Here is an 18,781-nt window from a genome sequence, read left to right on the forward strand (position 1 = left end):
TGTTAAGGGAAAAGCACAAATATTCTATAGGTGGCTCTCAGTGTGCCCATGCACAAGAAACTTTCAGAAGAATATGCTTTAAACTGGTAAAGGGGCTATCTCTGAGGAGGAGGAAGGAGTCTCTGATTTTCCTTATTTCTATTATTTGCATTCTAATATCACATGCATCTGTCACTTTATAAACTTGTGAACAAAAACTTACCTCTAGATCTTAGATATCCTCCAAATATCTGACAAACAAGTGTAGTGGCTTGAGTGTGTCTATCTAATCTGAAAAAGACAAAAAAAGAGATACAAGAATTCTGCAAAATTATGGATGTCATGACTAGATTTTAAAAGTTATGTGTAATTATAAATAATAAGAATTCAGAGAGGCCAGGGCTAAGCTAAAAGCTCAGTGGCGTAAGTGCCTGCTTGACAAACATGAGGTTGTGCATTCAATCCCCGGGACCCCTCCCCCCCCCAAAAAAAATGAATTTAGAGAGGAGATCTACAAAAAGTAAAAAATCAGTCTGCGTGGTCCCCAGAACAGACCTGCCTGGAAGAACACAAATGAGGATTTGGGGAAGAGGATGGAAGGAACTAAATTATGAAGAGACTTTGAAATCAAAGCAGGAGTTTGGTTCAGAAACAAAGCAGTAAGAAGATAATCTCAACATGCTTGTGACCCCAGGTGGGATATGGGAAGGTAGAGAAGGCAGAGTCTAACATCATCCAGCCCTGGACAGTGAGTGGAATGCAAAGGGAGCTATCTGTGCCAGGTGTGTGGGCAGTAGCAGGTGGGTTAGGAGTGTTACATAACTGTCTTGCCCATCCATCTCTTGAGTCTGCATTTAGATTTTAGGAAAAAGCTACAGGAAGTGGTACTGACAGACAGTGGACACAAGCAAGAAGGCAGCAAACATATCTACAAGGCCGATGGTCAACAGAGAAAATATCTGGCCCAATTATAAAGGAGAAACAGCGGGTACTTTTAGTATGCCAAGGCATCCTGACACTCAGAAATTAAAGAGTAGCAAAACCAATGCTCATTTCCTGGCATCTATAATTGGACAAATTGAAACTGTGATAAGTACATCTTTTTAAATTTTAGTCATTTTAAAATAATGCAAATAGGTGAAGAAGAGGCAATGCAAGCCAAAAGGAAAAGCAAACAGATTTATGTACTTTTAACATGAAAGGCAAAACAAGCATTATAAGCAGAGATGTAAACTGAAGAAATGACTTGTACTCACTTATTGCTGCCATTTAAACATGCTTTCTGCATAGCATCAACAGTGTACTGGAGAAACTCATGAGCATCTTCTTGGTTTCCAAAACGGAAGTGCCTAGCTATACCTATAAATTTTAAGTAAAGACAAGGCCTTATCATTACATATTAAATGTGCAGGCTGCCAAGTTACATTTTATGTTACTCAGAAAATCTTTAAATAATTACACTTAATAAGCAAGAAGCACTAACACAAGCACCACGCACTTTCATCAAAAGCCCATAGGAGATGCAGTTCCTGAGAGTCCAGGAGCAGCCACAGAATAACTCTTTACCAAGTTAACACAATTCCACTTGAATAAAGTCAACATCAGTTCTATTGTCTCAAGTTCATCCAAAATGTTACATTAGTGCACTCACTGTAAATATGACACTCAAATCCATAAAACACTCTATGCAGAACATAAATATCCAACCTATTCAATCCTGTACCAATAGCCACAGAACAAATTATATTCTCATTTCAATGCTTCTAAATGACTACGCAGTTGCAAAAAGTTTTAAAAATTATAAATAAACACTAGCACAAGTATATGAACAGCACAAAACATATTAGACACTGACTTTTATATGTGTAGGAATATATTTACACACACACATATATAGCTTAAATCATATAAAATTGCCAATATTCCACCAGTTTTGACCTATAAAAATAGCTATCCTATGATTCAACAGTATGTGTGTATATATACACACATTCAAAGCAATGACACTTTCCTAAAGACTATGCCTAAAGACTATTCATGCCTGCTATGTATGTGTCTGAAAATAAATGTATAAATCATCAAAATAATCAAAATCTGCCCTGACTAAAATTTTGTCAGAACCCAATATGTTTAAAGACTTTTGCACTCCTTGCTCTGGTTAATCAATTCCAAAGGCCAATTTAACCTTTAGCAGCTTTTAAAGCAAAAGGATTATAGCTTATCACAGTAAAACTATGCGTCCCTATAATTACCAAGCTAGATACCAAATTAAGAGTAGAGGGCTGGGGACATAGCTTAGTGACACAAGTGCCTGCCTAGCAAGCAAGAAGTCATGGGTTCAATCTTGGTACTTAAAAAAAAAAAAGAAAAGAAAACGAAAAGAGGTTTATGTTCATACACATTTTTATTACATCTTGGTAAATGCCAAAAGCACCCAGAGCTTGGTGTGGTGGTGCAAGCCTGTAATCCCAGACTGGAAGAGGAGGATCTTAAGTTTGAGGCCACCCTGGGCTTAATAGTGAGACCCTTAATGAAGGGAAGGAAGAGGGTAAGTACATAGAAAATACTTAAGAAAATTTCACGCAACCTATTTAGAAATTTAAAATTAAATAGATGGGAGGTTAGGGCAGGAGGATCATCGTAAGTTCAAGGCCAGACTCTACTACATAGTGAGACCCAGTCTCAAAAAAATGAAAAAAGTAAAGTTTGTTCATAGTTATACTATTGCTATAAATTTTTATTTGAGAGTATAATTACCTTTATTTTGACAATTCTTATCACTATGTATAACACAGGATTAATTTACCAAACTAAAACTGACTATAAACCACTTCCTGAAACCTGTGGGACAATGTCAGAGTGAGACCACTCAGCGCAGAAATCAAGCTATATGAGAAAAGTTCTCTAAAACCATTTTGTTAACAGGCTGAGTTTTAACCATTTAAAATTTGCTTTTATTAAACTAAATATAATCATCTTCATTGCATTGTCATCTCTTTAAAATTTTAAAAAGTTTATATAATAAATGTTTTACTAAACATCTGTTACTCATTAAAGACATATCCACATATAATAAAATACATGTGGTTTATTTTGCAATAAACTTTGGGCTTTTTTTTTTTAAACCATCTAAGCCATTAAGACTAACCAGCTAAAAGCCAGACATGACAGTGCATGCCTGCAGTCCCGATTACCCAGGAAGCTGAGGTAGAGATCGCTTGGGCAATAATAGTATCCCTCACCCAAGGAAAAGACTACTTTGCTAAAAAATACTTCTCTGGTTGATACTTACGTTGCATTTCATTGATAACAAACATGGGTTTAATAACATCCCCAGGATTACTGAGTGCCTGGGTAATATGCGCTTGCATTGTACACATCATACAAAATCCTTCTGCATGACCTGAAAGATACATGACAATGTCCCACATTAGCAAAATACAACTAGGCAGTAAATCATAAATGAAAAGCACATTCCTGAAGTAAAACAACAGTAGCAGCTGCAAGGTGTATGTACTGACCTATCTACTTCTATTTTCATTTCATTCTCTAAAAAACCTAAATGATAAGTATATATTGGCTATAGTTCACTAGAGGAAAACAGGCTCAGAGTTAAAAAACTGCCCAATGTTACAAAGTTGGACTTAATTTCAAACATTGTGGTCTTAGTGACTCTATACTGGAAAATAACATTTTTTTAATACTGCCATTAGTTTCAATGGTGAAAGGATGTCTCCCATAACAGGAGTTAGAAATATCTACATATTTTAACATTATGGCTTTCCTGGAAACATGTTAGGATCTCTACTACACTTTTTTCTTCATTTTAAAAACAGTCTTTGAAAAATGAATCCTACTCAACTATTTCAAAGAAAAAAAACATTATGGTAGCTACTGCTGACATCCGGTTGTCTTGTTGGAGGTGCTGTGCTGCCTGCATTATTCTGTTCTGATTTGCTTTGTTCTGTTTCTGTTTTGTTTTATTCTCTTTAAAAAAAAAAAAACATAATGAATCACTGTTAGTTCACGCTCGTGGCATTATCAGCAATTAGTGGTTAGAGGCCAGGAGTACTACTAAATGTCTTGCAAAGTATAAGATATCCCCTTACAGTAAAGAATTACCCACGCCCAAATATCAATAGGTTCTGCCTAGACAAAAGTTGTTCGGAACTTACCAATAAAGCTTTAAAATCCTTGAAAGAATCAAACTAAATATAGTTATCTAAATCCAACAATGCAGAATTGTTGAATGAAAATGAGAATCTCTGAGATGAAAAATATACTACAGAGGATTAATAACAGATCAGACACCATACAAGAAAACATCAGTGAATCTGAAGACATTCATTATGGATAGAAGACACCCATACTACATCAGGAGAAAAAAGAAACTTTAAAATAATAGTAACAAAATGGAAGTGTATCAGTGAGCTGTGGGAAAATTTCAAGTTGTCTGTGATATGCATTTAATTGCAGTCTGAAAGTAAAGAGATGGAACAAATATGTCAGAAATACTTATCTACAAAAGATCAGAAAAAGGGAGATTCTGAAGGTGATTCAGTAATTATGTATTTTGACTAAGGTGATGCGGTGGTTTACATGAATGCTATACATGTGTTTAAGCTCAAAGAACTTCACATACAAAACAGTTATTTTATTCTGTGAAATGTTTTTTTAATGATCAAAAGTTGTTCTAATTTCATGAGAATAGTATATTCACAGATTTAAGAACCTCAATAAATCCCAAGTACAACTGCCTAAGATGAGTGATGAAACATTAAAAGCAGTAAAAAAAATTTTTAAAACATGCCAGGGGTCAGGAATATAGCTCAGAGGCATAAGCACCGCCAGGCAAGTGCAAGGTCCTCAGTTCGATTCCTGGAACTCTACTTCTCCCCCAACAAAAAAACCTTCCATATAGAAAGGAAGGAAAAATTGACAATAGACTTCTCATTAGGAACAGGACAGACCAGCAGGTCATGTAGTAACATCTTTCAAGCATTACAAAAAAAATATGATGTCAGTATCTTTCACTAAGATGAGATTTCCACATCTGGGAAGATGAAACAGAAATAGTTTTCCCTGTTTCTTCTCCACATACAACAACAAAATCCTTGGAACTGTAGTCAACAAACATAAAAAGACTGAAAGGTATAGAGAAAAAGAGACATACTAGGTATCTCAGGACTCCACCAAGTCACGGTGTTAGTTTCTCTAGTTTTCTTTGTGCCTCAAATACTTCAGACTTGGAACTGAGGTAGTCAGCAACAAATGCACAGAACAAAGCCCCCACAGAAAGCCTGCCTGTTCTATGCAACCAAAGCATGAGGCAGGTGCAGCCTAGTGTGACAGACAAATTTAGAAAAACTTGTTTTACACCATCTCTTGTGTGTACATATGCAGCCCCCTGCCCAAAATGTTGTATCTTTAAAAGCCTAACTATCACTCTTAAAAAAAACCTTTCTGGCTGCGAAGACACCACTCCTCCCAATTCTCAGAGACAAGGAATGGTTCAGCCAAGAGTGTACCCTTGCTCCGCAAATGTAACAGTACAAAACCATACTCCCTTTTGTCTGGCCTGTATACTCAGGGGGCATGAATCAGCCCATGTCCGAGTCCCAGGCAACTAAGGACCACCTCTGTGGCTTAGAACCCACCAGAACTATTCAAATGAGTGGCACCAATGATTAACCCTGTCCTGCTTTGCCTGTGGAAACCTCAAGAAATGCTCTGCCCTAATGCTGTCCTCTCATTCCTGTCTTCTACTTCTTAAGTACTCTAGTGTCTTTCTACATGGCCCTAGGTAGCACACCATGCCTGCTGTCTTCAGGACCTATAAATACATTAAAATATACTTTTTGTAAGCCTCTCCTGTGCCTCCACCTGAAACTGTTCCTAACTGACCATTATATAAAAGAACAGCCACACTCTGCAGGGGTACTGTGACTACAGCTCTACCCACACCTGCAGAGGCCTGGTGGAGAGCCTGGACTTCACTTGCCAGGCTCTAAGGCACCCAACCCACCCGCTGGCACAGATCTAAGGGAAATGGATTAGGAGCTGGAACTTTCCTCACAGTGTCTGTAGGTCCCCCCAGCTCCACGCAGGTGAAGGTATGTGGAGCCAGCACGTCCACCCTCACCCAGTAACACAGAGGTGTCCCCTCTAACCCCATCCCTCAGGGTCACAGTCAGGACTTGCCGTGTGGTAACAAAGCTACTCCCACTGCAGCGTCAGTGGGGACCCTGCAGAGATGCAACTTCCACTCTCACCCACAGCAGCAAGGGCCCCAAACCCCACTCTGAGTCAACAGAGGCCGGGTAGAGAACCTGGACTTCTACCTCAGCCTGAGCTCACTTCCTCTGCCTGAGCAGTGTCAGAAAAGCTGGGTAAAGCGGAGGTTGATAGACCCAGGGTCCTATAATATAATGCAGACACCAAGGAATGAAATGAAAACTCCTTCACTGCACCAAGAACCCAAAATTCCTCAAACAAAAATTGTAACACTTCCTGACCTAAGTGTAAATAGAAAAAAAATCTTTAAAACAATTATAACTTAAGAGAGAGTAAAGGGACAAAAAGAGACACTTCTAAACTTTCCTCAAACTGGTAAAATGACAATACCAGCTGACTGATAAATTATATATGTGTGATGTAATACCTACAGTAACTACTAAAATAGCTACACAAAGAACTACACTCAAAAACACTAATAAAAGTAGTACTCTAAAAAATATTTAAGTAATCCACAGAGGCAAATGGGAAAAAAAAGACAAAAAACAATATAAAATGACACACTAACCTTGGTATATCAAGAATTCTCATCTCTAATGTTCTTCACAAAGCAATTAAAAGACACAGATTAGGGGTACGTGGTATGCACACCTGTAAATCCTGCACTCTGGGAAGCTAAGCCAAAAGATAACAAGTTAGAGCCCCGCCTAGACAACTTAGTAAGACCTTGGTTCAAAATAAAGGATTGAAAACAAGTTGGTGATATAGCTCAGTGCAAAGGCCCTGGGTCAGTTCTCAGTAATAAATAAACAAATGACATAGATTGAAAAAATGGATTAAAAACATGATCCAACCATAAGCTGTCTGTAACAAACCAAATTAAAATGTAGTCCTACAGGCCGGCTGAAAGAGAAAAGGTGAGAAAGATCCATTATACAACTATTTCTCAAAAAAAAAAAGACCAAAGAAAGAAAGTCTGTGCTAAAGTCAGACAGTTAGACTGCAGACCAAAGGCTCTGAGTTCAATCTCCAATACAAATGAACGAATGAATGACACAGATGGACAAAATGTACAGAGAAGGGAATATAATATATTTAATGTAACTGATGCATAATATATTTAAGGGTCAAGACATTAAGAAAACAGCAATCCTACAAGTTGTAGAGGCACTGAGCCCAACTATCTGGGAGGCATAAGTGAGAGGATCACAAATTTGAACCCAGCCTTGGAAACTTAGCACAACTACTTCAAAACTGGAAAAGGATTGGTATGGCACTCAGTGGGACAACACTTGCTTAGCCTGTAAAGGCCCTGGGTTCAACTGTCAGCACAACCATAAAAAAAAAAAAAGAAAAAAAAAGACAGACATAGCAATCTTAAGTGTATTTATACTAAACAAAAAAGCTGAAAAATACATGCATCAAACTCAAAACAGAAAGGAGACAAATGAACACCCACATTTAGAGATGGAAAGCTCTACATCTCTCTGAGTCAATGACTCACTGAATAATTCAACAGAAAAATCATAAAATATATTGAAGAATTCAACAATAGTCTCAGTCACCAAATCAAACCAACATTTATAGAACACCCCATCCACCAAGAGCAGAATACACATTTCAGAGGTCTCAAAAAACTTGCCTTAAGGACCAGGGATATAGCTCAGTGGCATAAGTACCTATCCTCAGTTTAATTCCCAGAACTAAAAATAAAATTAAAAAAAAAAAGAAAAAATTTGTCTCCTCTATTCACAATGGAATCAAAACTAAACATCGGTAAGAGAAAGTAAGAAAATCTCAAGTAACTAAAAACTAAAGATATCTAAATAATCCAAGGATTAAAGAATAAGTATGAAGGGAAATTTACAAGTACACTGAATTGAATTAAAAAATTAATGGACACAAAGTAGTGCTGAAAGAGAAATCTGAAACAATTACCAGTATCAGGAAAGAAACTAGAGATATTATTAGTAAAGGATAATGAATCCTGGATACTTTACACACACAAATTTAGAAGAAAAGGACCAACTGCTCAAAACAGCAAACTATTACACATTATCCAATATAAAAAAAATATTTTTGGTAGTCTTATACTTGCTAAGAGAATTCAATGTTGTTAAAACTCCCAAAAGGAAATGTTCAAGCCCAGATGGTTGCAATGGAGAATTCTAAATATTTTAAAAAGAACTAACAAGTCTATAAAATCTTTAGGAAAAAAAAAAAGAAAGAAAAAAAGTCAAAAAATTAGTTATAATATAATTAAAAAATTATATAGCGAATTTTACCCTGGCAGCAAAATCAAATAAAGACAGTGCAGAAAAGCAAAATAAACAAACAAAAAAACTCTTGAACAGATATGGGACTATTAGCAAATAAAACTGGGCAATCTATAAGAAGAATTACACACTATGACTAGAGGTTATTCCAGGTATGCAGAGATAACAGAAAAATAAACCAATGTAATTCACTGTATGAATAGACTAACGAAGAAATATCACATGATCATATCAATTTGATGCAGAAATCATTTGACAAAAATCAATATACACTCACCATAAAAAAAAATAAGAATCACAAAAATAGGAATGGAGGCAACAAATTCAGTGCTTTCCCCCTAAGATCTGAAGAGAAGCAAGGATGTCTGTTCTTAACATTCTTATTCTAAGAGTCCTGGAAGATCTAGCCAGTGATACAAGAAAATAAAAGAAGGGAATAAATAAAGCTAACAGATCAATAAAGTACAACTCTACTGATTAGTATATGATACGATATGTCTATGCATGTAGACAATTTCAAGAATTGATGCAAAAAACAAAATCAAAATAGCCTATAGCTAATAAATGACTTCAGCAAGGTCACAATGTATAAGATCAACATGATGATGACTTCAAATGAAATCAAATGTATCTCTATATTACAGCAAGATCTGCATTAGACATCAAATTAAAAATAAAATGCTATTTACAATTTAAAACAAAATAGCAAAACCAGATAGACAGTACAAAAAAGCAAAATAAACAAAAAACTCTTGAACAGATATGGGACCTATTAGCAAATAAAACTGGGCAATTTATAAGGAGAATTACATATATTCTCCTTATGGGAAAATAAGGAAAAGGGGAAATCTAAAAAGACAAAATATATACAGGACATGCACACTTTCTCTTGTCATCCAGGTGCCAGAATTGGGTTTTCAACCACACTCTACTTTCATTAAGCACAAAAGTGATAGTAAAGCTATCTGTGGGAAATGAATTATGGACTTAGAAACCGAGGGCAAACAGAATGCTCAATCTATAATTTAAAGCCCCTGGTGTAGCAAATACCTATAGACAATGAGGTTCTAGGTGATTTTTTTAGTTTAAGTTTTTTTGTACTTGCCAAATACTTTACAAGTATTTTACTTTGCTCTTTAGATGAAACAGCTGTAAAATAATCAGTTTAAATTCTCCTTTCAGTAAAGAATTATTTAAGAAGAAACTAAGGGGGTCTTTAGTTTGTTTTATCCAGATCATTGACAAATAGCACCAGAGCATACATACAAACCTGAGTACTAATTCAGAGCAAAGAATAGGGAGACTTCATTTATAAAGAATGGCAGATAATCAGGATATACAAATGGTCAAAAATCTCAGAAACAAAACATTCTAAATTCTAATTTCACTGGTCAATACCAGGCTTCTATTTAAAGACATCCTCATACATTTTAACTGATTCTCTGGCCTGTAGGTTAAAGATTAAGCTCTCAAATGCTAAAAGGAAAGCTTTGTATGAATTCTTCCAGGTTGGGGGCAAAAAAGGAGAGTTCTCCCTTTTGAGCTCTGAAGCCTGAAAATGAATGAAGTCTTCCAATGAATGACAGAGGGGCATGATTTCTTAACCCTGTTTGTCCTAACTGTTAATGTCAGATATCATGTCACATTTTTAAAAGTGTAAGAACTAGGGGTGTAGCTCAGCAGTAGAGCACTTGCCTGGCATGTGTGAGAGCCTGGGTTCAATTCCCAGCACAACGAAATCAAAAACAAAACCTTTTTTTGTAAGTATAGAAAACTAGGAGGGGGTTAGAAATGAAGATAAAGTAGGTTTCCTTTCAAATTCTCCCGGGTCAAATGAGATGGATATGCTTCTTATGCAAGCTAAATACAAATCCTAGATTCCAAAAGAATAAACCAACTGTTTAACCATCACATAACTTAATTCTTTTCATTTTAGAGCGAAAAGAAGTGAATAGGTTATCATACCACAGTTCACAACACTTACATGTCTTGGAGTGCTCATGTGATAACATGTAATTGGCGAGAGGTGGTGTGTATGTCAAACACTGCAAAGCTGCATTGGCAAAACAGGTGTTGCCCAAATTCTGAAGCCCAGCGCCAACTCTGTGAGTTTGCTGCCACTTAAGACAAATCTTCTCCGAGGGAAAAAGAATTTTCTGTGGCGGAGCAATGCCATCACCTAGGGCTACAAAAATAAATAGCAGATTTAAAAACAAAACTTGGCATGTTTCTAAACCAAATAAACAGCAATACTTGATCAACATTCTAAATCTGTCACTGCCAGAAATACAGGGTAGAAGAGACATTTAAAGACAGAACCTAGAAAAAATAGCATCCAAAATATACAACAGATATTGTGAAATGGGAAGAAATTGTTCAAAATGAAAAAGGAATTAGGATAGGGGAAAGGGAAAAGGGGAAAGGAAGAAAGGAAGAGAAAATAAAAATAATACAAGGTAAGTTATATTAATAGTTTCTCTTAGTTCATTGAAAAAAAAAGTCTGATCTAATAATATTGTTCGGAGAACTTTTTATGCCTCTATGGTGTACTCTGAGTAACTAACTTTAAAGGCATCCATACTCAATGTATTAACTTTTGTTACTCTATTATTTTGTTATGAATTGGTTTTTTTCCATAAAATAAAAATGAAGAAAAACCTAGAATATGAGAAGCTAAATGATTTAATTCCCTCAATAAACAAACTGCAAGTTGGGCATGGTGGTGCACATTTGTAATCCCAGCACTCAGGAGGCTAGGCAGAAGAATACTTGCGAATTTGAGATCAGCCTGGGCTACAAAGTGAGCTCAAGGCCAGCCTGAACTGCACAGTGAAACCCTGTCTTAAAAAGACAAACAAATAAATAAATAAATTGAAAACACAAAAAGTGGGGAAGTTTACAAATTAAAAGAAATTTCATAGACATATCCACAATGGCAAAATGCAAACTCCATGCAGATGTTGCTTTTGGTGAATAACTACTGAAAACAAACTACACAGCTGCCCATGAGAGTGCAAGTCTGTAATCCCTGAGGCTGAGGCAGCAGGACTGCAAGGTTTATGCCAATCTGGACAACTTAGCAATTCAGCAAGATCCTGTCTGAAAATAAAAAATAGCTTAGCATTTCCTGGGTTCAATCCCTGATACTTATTATTAGAAAAAAAAATTACATGACAACCAGAGATATCTGAATATTGACTAGATTTGTTTGCTTGTTTTGGTACCAGGAATTGAACTCAGGGCCTCAAAGGCCAGGCAGGCTTTGTGCCACTGAGCTACATTCCCGGCCCCTTGACTAGATTTTTAAGGGAGACATTTTTAACTTTTAAGAAGTATTCTACACATATACACACTAAGATACTTATCAATGAAATATAAAATACTGAACTTGATTTAAAATATTGGGAACAGGGTCAAGTGGGCGATCTGGCCATAAGTTAATAAACGTCAAAACTGGCTGATGACTTCATCAGAGTTCATTATAATTATTTTTTATAGCTACTTACCACAATTAATAGAATACATAAGATACGCCAATTCTCTTGAATATTTGTTTTGGATGTCTGTATTCAGTGCCACCTCCATTCTATCACATCAGCTGAGTCCTCTCTAGGTGTCACACAGTTCTGGTTTGGATGGTTGGAACTGAGGTCATCCCCAGTTACCATTAAGAAAACAGGCTTTGTACCAGACTGTTACTTGTAAGTGTACTATATACTTGTGTCCTTAAAATGTTGGTACTTGTTAAAACTTTCACATAGTTTACTAATGTGTGTTAAGAGAACTCAAGTGATGTTGAAAAACAACTTACTGTACTAAGAAAGTTCAAAATCACCAGTAGCAAAACTAATTTTCAAAGGATGGCTAGTTTCTTGGTGTTATGAAAGGCAAAAATGGCTTATAGGTGATTCTCTACTTGAATAGATATTAAAAATTATTTAAATAGGTTTTGGCTTTATGGGAAATAGAGAACAAAATTAGGAAAGGAAAAATGAGCCTGTAGAGAGTAAGACAAGGGCAGAGTAAGGAGAGAAATGGAAGCCCCAGCAATGTGACAGAGCTAGAGCCTTGCACAAAGATGGCCTGTGGGAAAGTATTGACGGTGAAACCAAAGCACCTTAAACCTCTGTAACATTCAATTAAGTTGTGCTTTGTGACATAAGCATAAGCTTCCCCTTGCACATACTCTAAACACCTTTAACAAACCACACCACCCACTCCCACACCACAATATCAAACTTACTTAGAGGACTCAAAACAATACCAGGATCAAACTATCCCAAGCTGGATGTTTCGATTAGAAACCAAGTATAGTATTACCTTTCTTTGCATTTCAAATCTTCAAAATTTTATTCCAAGTCTTAAAAGTACCAATTGAAAGTGCCAATGTTTCATTTATGGGGCAAATTTTAACAATGTAACTGTGTTTACATTATCTGCTTTTTTCCAAGGAAAGATAGTGTATCTACTAAGGAAACATAGTAACTACTGGTTAACTGAAACTATAAGGCTTGCTCATCTCCATTCTCTCCAAGACAGTTTATCCTTCCAAAAATTAGAAATGAAAGAAACTATTAGTATTTGAGTAACTTAAAAAAAAAATACCTGCTATGATACATATGTCAATAATGAATGCCTACTCATCAAAGAAAAATAATTTCTATCATATAATATTGGCTACCCATGTGGCAATATCTCTTACAAAACAAACCCCTCTCTGAAACTACTGACCCACCAACAGAATTTATACAGGAGTTTCCTGAAGTGATAAAAAAATACCTTGATCCTTCGGTGGTGATGGCTCTGACTTATCAGGTATAGCTGAATTTGAATAAACAGCACCAGGTACTGGTCCTAAAGAAAGTGTATGATTGGAAACATCACTTAATGAAGACACAGCACTCCAGCCGGCAGAGCCTGCATCCATGTCTCCAGTCGAGACTGCCTCGGAACTGCCTGGCTGATTCTGACAGGCTGATGGGTCTGAAGATTCAACTTTGTCAACTATGGTCATTGTTCAACTCTGCAAAAATCAAGAAGCACACATCTGTTTCAAAAAGGGAGAAAAGTAATCTACTCACCTTGCCATTTGATTTTGGAATGTTTTCTAGCCATTTTAAATTATTTTCCAGAAAATCATCCAAATATAAAACAATGACTTCTCTCTTTCTCTCGCTTTCCTTTTTGTTTTTGGTAGTATTGGGAGTTAAACCTACATGTGTCACTCAGGCCAATCAAGCACTCTGCCCCTGAACTACATCCTCAGCTCTCTATCACCTTTTAGTAATTTTCTTAGGACATTTAGAATCATGTTAATTCAAAAATGTCAATAATTTTATTTCAGAATCTTGCATTTTTCAGCGGCATAAGTGCCTGCCTTGCAAGCAGGCAGTCATGAGTTCGATCCCCGGTACCGATAAAAAAGAAAAAGACAAAAAAAAAAAAAAAAAAAAGAATCTTGCATTCCATGTCTCCTAAAAGTATGTTTCAGTTTTTAATCTGGTACTTCCAATTTCCAATTCTATATACACTCATATTTACTAAGTACCTACTTCTACCTTTCGGTTTAACACTACGAACTGTTACTGATACAGCTAAATTACCAGTTCACATATACTTTCTCAGAGAAAAATCTTGACAACACAAAGAGCAAAAGTAGCTTTTATTTTGAGCCTAAAGTCCAAAATAAGAATGGGGCATGATGGTATACTCTATAATACTAGCACCAACTGAGACCAGCCTGCGCTATGTAGGAAATTCAAGGCCAGCCTGGAACATGCAGTAAGATCCTGTCTCAAAACAACAAAAAAGATAAAATGACATTGTATGAAATACATCACACTCTAAAGAAATTATAATTATAGAAAGTCTCATCTTCGGAACAAACTTTTTTCTGAAGAGATTCATTTATATGGTATTACAACTTCTTAAAACTTGTAGGACAAAAACATAAATACAAGTTACAAAAGTACTTAATTACAATTTTCTCTCTGAATCCTATTTTAAAGTTACTAATTAAACACTGTGCTGGGTATCGTGTTAATTGATAGGCAAATATTAACTTGTTTAATTTTCATAACGACACTATGAAATCAGACAATAATCCACAGGGTCTATAAAATGAAGCAATTATAGTTCAAACTAGTCAGCGACTAAGACCAGGAGAAACCTCCTAGCTAGACCACCTATCCAACAGAGTACTTTTAGTGATGCTTCCAAAACTGCCTACGTGGCCAAATCCAGGTGTGCCACTACCTGCAGAAAACCCTTTGGGAGTGCCCCGGCCGCCCAAGCACAGTGCTTTCTCCCAACACCTACACTTGGCACTCTGACCTAGTGACCTCCAACGTTTCGCGTGTCATGTTCCCTCCATACAGAGTTCATGTTTAGTCCCTGCTCTCTCTGGACTGTGCACATGCTATTCTTTATCTACTCTCCTCCTTGTCTTTCCCCCTCTGACCAGTTAACTCTTCTACTCAACTTAAAATTCATTTCCTCTAGGACCCTTTCCCAATAAATCCTTTCCCTAAGATTGAGTTGGAAACCCTCCTAAAAGCTTCTCCAGCACCCTCTGCTGATTTCTATGGCAGCCCTTCAGTATTTATAGCTCTTTTACTTGGTGATCTCTATTATGCTTTTATATCTCCTGACCTGGTGTAGAGAAAGCTTCTCACACGTATTCAACAAATGAATGAACAGATATTCTGGAAAGAAGTAACCAGCATTTGTTTTTTAGTACCAGCTTATGCTGAGTAATTTATATACAGCACCTCATTTAATCCTTTAAAAACCTGCACTCCACATATGCTGAAGTTTGAGTTGCCTTTAAAATATCCATGTATTTCTCACTTCAGCAAACACTACTGTGTACTTGCTGCTCACAGTAAGTTGGCAAAAAAAAAAAAAAAAAAAAAACAGCACTAAAGCAAGACTATCACTGAAAAAGTAAAACCTTAAAAGTTTGGGACACTACTGTACACACAGACAAGAAAATGTTAGTTACATCTCATACTAAAATAAATGATTTAAAGCTTTAATTGAAACTGTAAGACTGTTATTCACAAAGAAAGATTGAGTCTTTCTAAAAAGTTCACACTCTCCTCACCTAATGGTCAGCAGATATTATGGAAATGTGGGGACAGGAGTTAGAAAACAAAAAAGAGGGCAAAAAAAGGAATGGAAAAAAGTGACAAAAACATTAATCTAGCCTTATTTACAATAATATAAAATAGCAGCAAAATATTGCTTTTTCCTGAGGTAAACATTACTTTCATACAATGATTAACAAAAAGCTCAGCAGCATAAGCGCCTGCCTTGCTAGCAAGCAGTTAGTTGTGAGTTCGATCCCCAGTACTGATAAAAAAGAAAAAAACAAAAATGAAAAAAAAAAAGAACGAAAGAAAGAAAACCACTCTTAAATGGAAAAAAAATTAAAGGAAAATACAATTTGTCAGTGATCATATTGGTATTATAAGGTTGGAAATACAAACAAAATTAATTCATTTGTATATTCAACCAAAGAAATCTTAAACTATCAGGTATCAAGCTAAATTCCATTTGACACAGAGATAACCTTTCTTACAACCAATGTTAAGATTCAAACAGTTCCACATTCTTTACTGGTAGTAAGGCTTCTAAATACTGCTATAAATATCAAGACTTTTAAACAACTACTTCAATTAAAAGTTTAACATTCCTCTCAACACTTTCTAAAGATATACCAAGTTACAAGAGCATGTTTTAAAAAACGAGAACATGAATCAAAGTTTGACGCAAGTTGAAGAATGAGACGAATCAATTTCACAAATGTTTCCTTTCAGTACAATCTTTTATCCAACGGCCTTAAAACCCCTAGTCCCTTACACAAGGGTATATATTTTATGATGACCAAATGCTAGAATGTATTATTCATTTTTCGTTTTTAAGAGTACGACTATTTAAACAAACATTGTGGCACTCCATCTCATTGTGGCACTGAAATACATATCAACACATTTAAACAGAAACTGTTACATTCTAGTTCTTCATAAACAACGTAATCCAGGTTTTCGCACCATTTCCGTTTTATGAGAGCCAGAGTTTTAAAAGGACACAGCCTGGATTTTAATTATAGTTAAATAAACAAAAGACGATTAGCATTAAACCTTTACAAACCAGTTAACATTCATTCAATGATACAGAAAAGAAAGTGAAACTGACCCTAAGTAAAAACAAATAAGCGAAGCACCAGCTATCACTATTCATAATCCCTGTGCACTTTGAATGAGTGGCAAAGTAAGAAGTGATCTTTTAGACTCCAAAAACCTGCGTGAGAACCTGCAAAACGGTTGCTTCTTTGAAAGAGGCGTCAACAACACAGTTTTTCAACCACTTTCACTACTACAGGAGTATATTTACTTGGAATAACCAACACGTTTTCCCATAAACAAGAAAGTCCTAAGCCTCCCACTAAAATATAAGAGCTTTCCAACAAAAGTAATCTCAACTACATTCATTGTAGAGATTAAAGTCCTACATGATAAAACTTCTAGATGCTCCTCCGAACTACCCCCACACCCGCAGCCTCCTTTCCAGGTAAGTTGGCTCTTCCTGCCCGTAAGATAAAGAGCGCCAGGAAGGCACACATGCTTTCGGGGACACGCCGCCCGCCAACCCGCCTGCCTCCCCTCCGTGCTCGCCTCGCCCGGCGTGGGCAGCTCGGACACCAGGCGTGGACCCACATGGGGGATCCCGCGCGGGCTGCCGGGCAGAGGGCGCCCCGAGTGGGAAAGTTAGCTCGGGGTAGGGACGCGGTGGGGGCGGGGAGGCCGGCCCCGGGCTCCGGGGACGGGTGGTGGCAGCCACGCGGGGGGCGGCGGGCGACCGCGCCAGCACACGCCCACCCCAGCCCGCAGCCGGGAGCCCGCCCGGCCGCTCCGGGGCAGCCCGCTATCCCGCCGACTGGCCGGCCGAGGGGGCGGGATAGGGCCCGCGGGGGCGGGAGCGCCGTGTCTATGGCAACCGGGGGTCCGGCCTGCCCGTGCCCCCCGCGCTCCCCGCGCCCGCCCACCGCCGCGGCTGCCGCCCCCTTCTCGCGGCCTGGCCCGTCCACACCGCAGCGAGCTTCTCCCCGGCGCGGCGGGGTCCCGGGCGGCCCGCGACTGCGGAGGGGGCGGCGGGCGAGGGGCTGCGCCGGCCGAAGGGCGGCCGGGCCGACAGCGGCCGAGGCGAGCGGGGCGCGCGGCGAGCCGCACGCCGGCCTGCGGCAGGCGGGAAGGAGGCGGGCGCTTACCTAACCCGGCTCGGCGCTCGCTCCATCCCCCTCGGCCGCCGCCGCCGCCGCACACAGCCCAGCCGCCCGGCGGGGGACAATGACGTGCCTCCATCCGGGCACCGCCGCCGCCGCCTCCGGGTCAGCGCCGCGCCCGTAGCGCCCCCGCCGGGCCGCCAGGGGGCGCGATAGGGCCGCGTCTGCACGCGCCGCCGCCGCCCAGGGGCGGTCTTAAGAGAGGTTAGGCGCGCAGCTAACGGGCCCGGAGAGCGCGGGCGGGGCCGCCGCTGAAGGACGGCGGGCGCAAGTCTGGTTGAGCGCGTCAGCAGAGCGCCGGCCGCCGACCGAAGAAGCGCACTGATTGGCTGAGCGAGCGGCGGCGCGGGGAGGAGCAAGGCAGGGCCTCTTCCGCCCGGCGATTCAGGGAATAGTTGTGCGGTGGCCTTGGCTGCAGTCCTCGTTTCGAGCTCTCAGGCCGCGGAGTCGCAGTCCCAGCCCCTGAAAAGCAACAGGCTCGATGCAGACGTCTTCCCACTCGTGTGCTTCGCCCTCCGCGAGTGCGGTGAGCGACGAGGGCCTTGTGGTCTGCGGGACCCGGCCGCTGTTCGACAGGCTGCACGCAGTATTCCAGGAAGGGGAGACTCTTGAATGTGACTACAGAAAGGCGCAGACCCCTGTTTACCCCGCCAAGAGTTCACTCCTAATTCTAGCTTTCTGCAGTCTTTGAGGGCAAGTGGACGGATTCTTTCACCCCAGAACTAGTCATACTTAAGACTACTAATTGGTCGTTGACCACAAGATCCAACAGAACTGATTCATGTTCATATCTCCCCTCCATACCTCCGACTCCTGTCTCCATCTCCTGCCTGCTTTGATTAAGCATATGATGCTGACTGTGGTCTCCCTGTCTGTCTGCATTTTTCCTTCCCTAGATGATCCATCACATGGCTAAACCAGGGAATGTGGTCCACACCCTACCCAAGTTAATCTTTACTCTTACCAGCCTGTTCTGACAGTCTCCTCTCCCTTCCTGATACTCAGA

At 39.1% G+C, this 18,781-nt stretch overlaps 1 protein-coding gene across 3 annotated transcripts in view; it reads right to left on the reverse strand.

Moving 5' to 3' along the window:
• The window catches only part of Usp42 (ubiquitin specific peptidase 42), a 35,839-nt gene extending 17,933 nt beyond the window's left edge, over positions 1-17,906 (reverse strand). For 2 of the 3 annotated variants that reach the window (XR_010042333.1, XM_063234145.1), the window contains exons 1-6: positions 17,761-17,906; positions 13,269-13,512; positions 10,474-10,674; positions 3,272-3,382; positions 1,236-1,338; positions 203-270 (exon numbers count right to left, since the gene is read on the reverse strand). Coding sequence is in view for 1 of the 3 variants with exons in the window: in XM_063234145.1 (XP_063090215.1) it covers positions 203-270; positions 1,236-1,338; positions 3,272-3,382; positions 10,474-10,674; positions 13,269-13,503 (718 nt within the window). In the remaining 2 variants the exon portion in view is untranslated. Of the gene's footprint in view, positions 1-202; positions 271-1,235; positions 1,339-3,271; positions 3,383-10,473; positions 10,675-13,268; positions 13,513-17,004; positions 17,114-17,760 lie in introns of those variants that run through there. The other variant, XR_010042334.1, reaches the window with a different exon arrangement.
• Between the last annotated feature and the right edge of the window lie 875 nt (positions 17,907-18,781).

The sequence above is a fragment of the Cavia porcellus genome, unplaced genomic scaffold (genome assembly GCF_034190915.1).
Source record: "Cavia porcellus strain 051 isolate PalLab524CR breed Dunkin Hartley unplaced genomic scaffold, mCavPor4.1 scaffold_23, whole genome shotgun sequence".
NCBI lineage: Eukaryota > Metazoa > Chordata > Mammalia > Rodentia > Caviidae > Cavia > Cavia porcellus.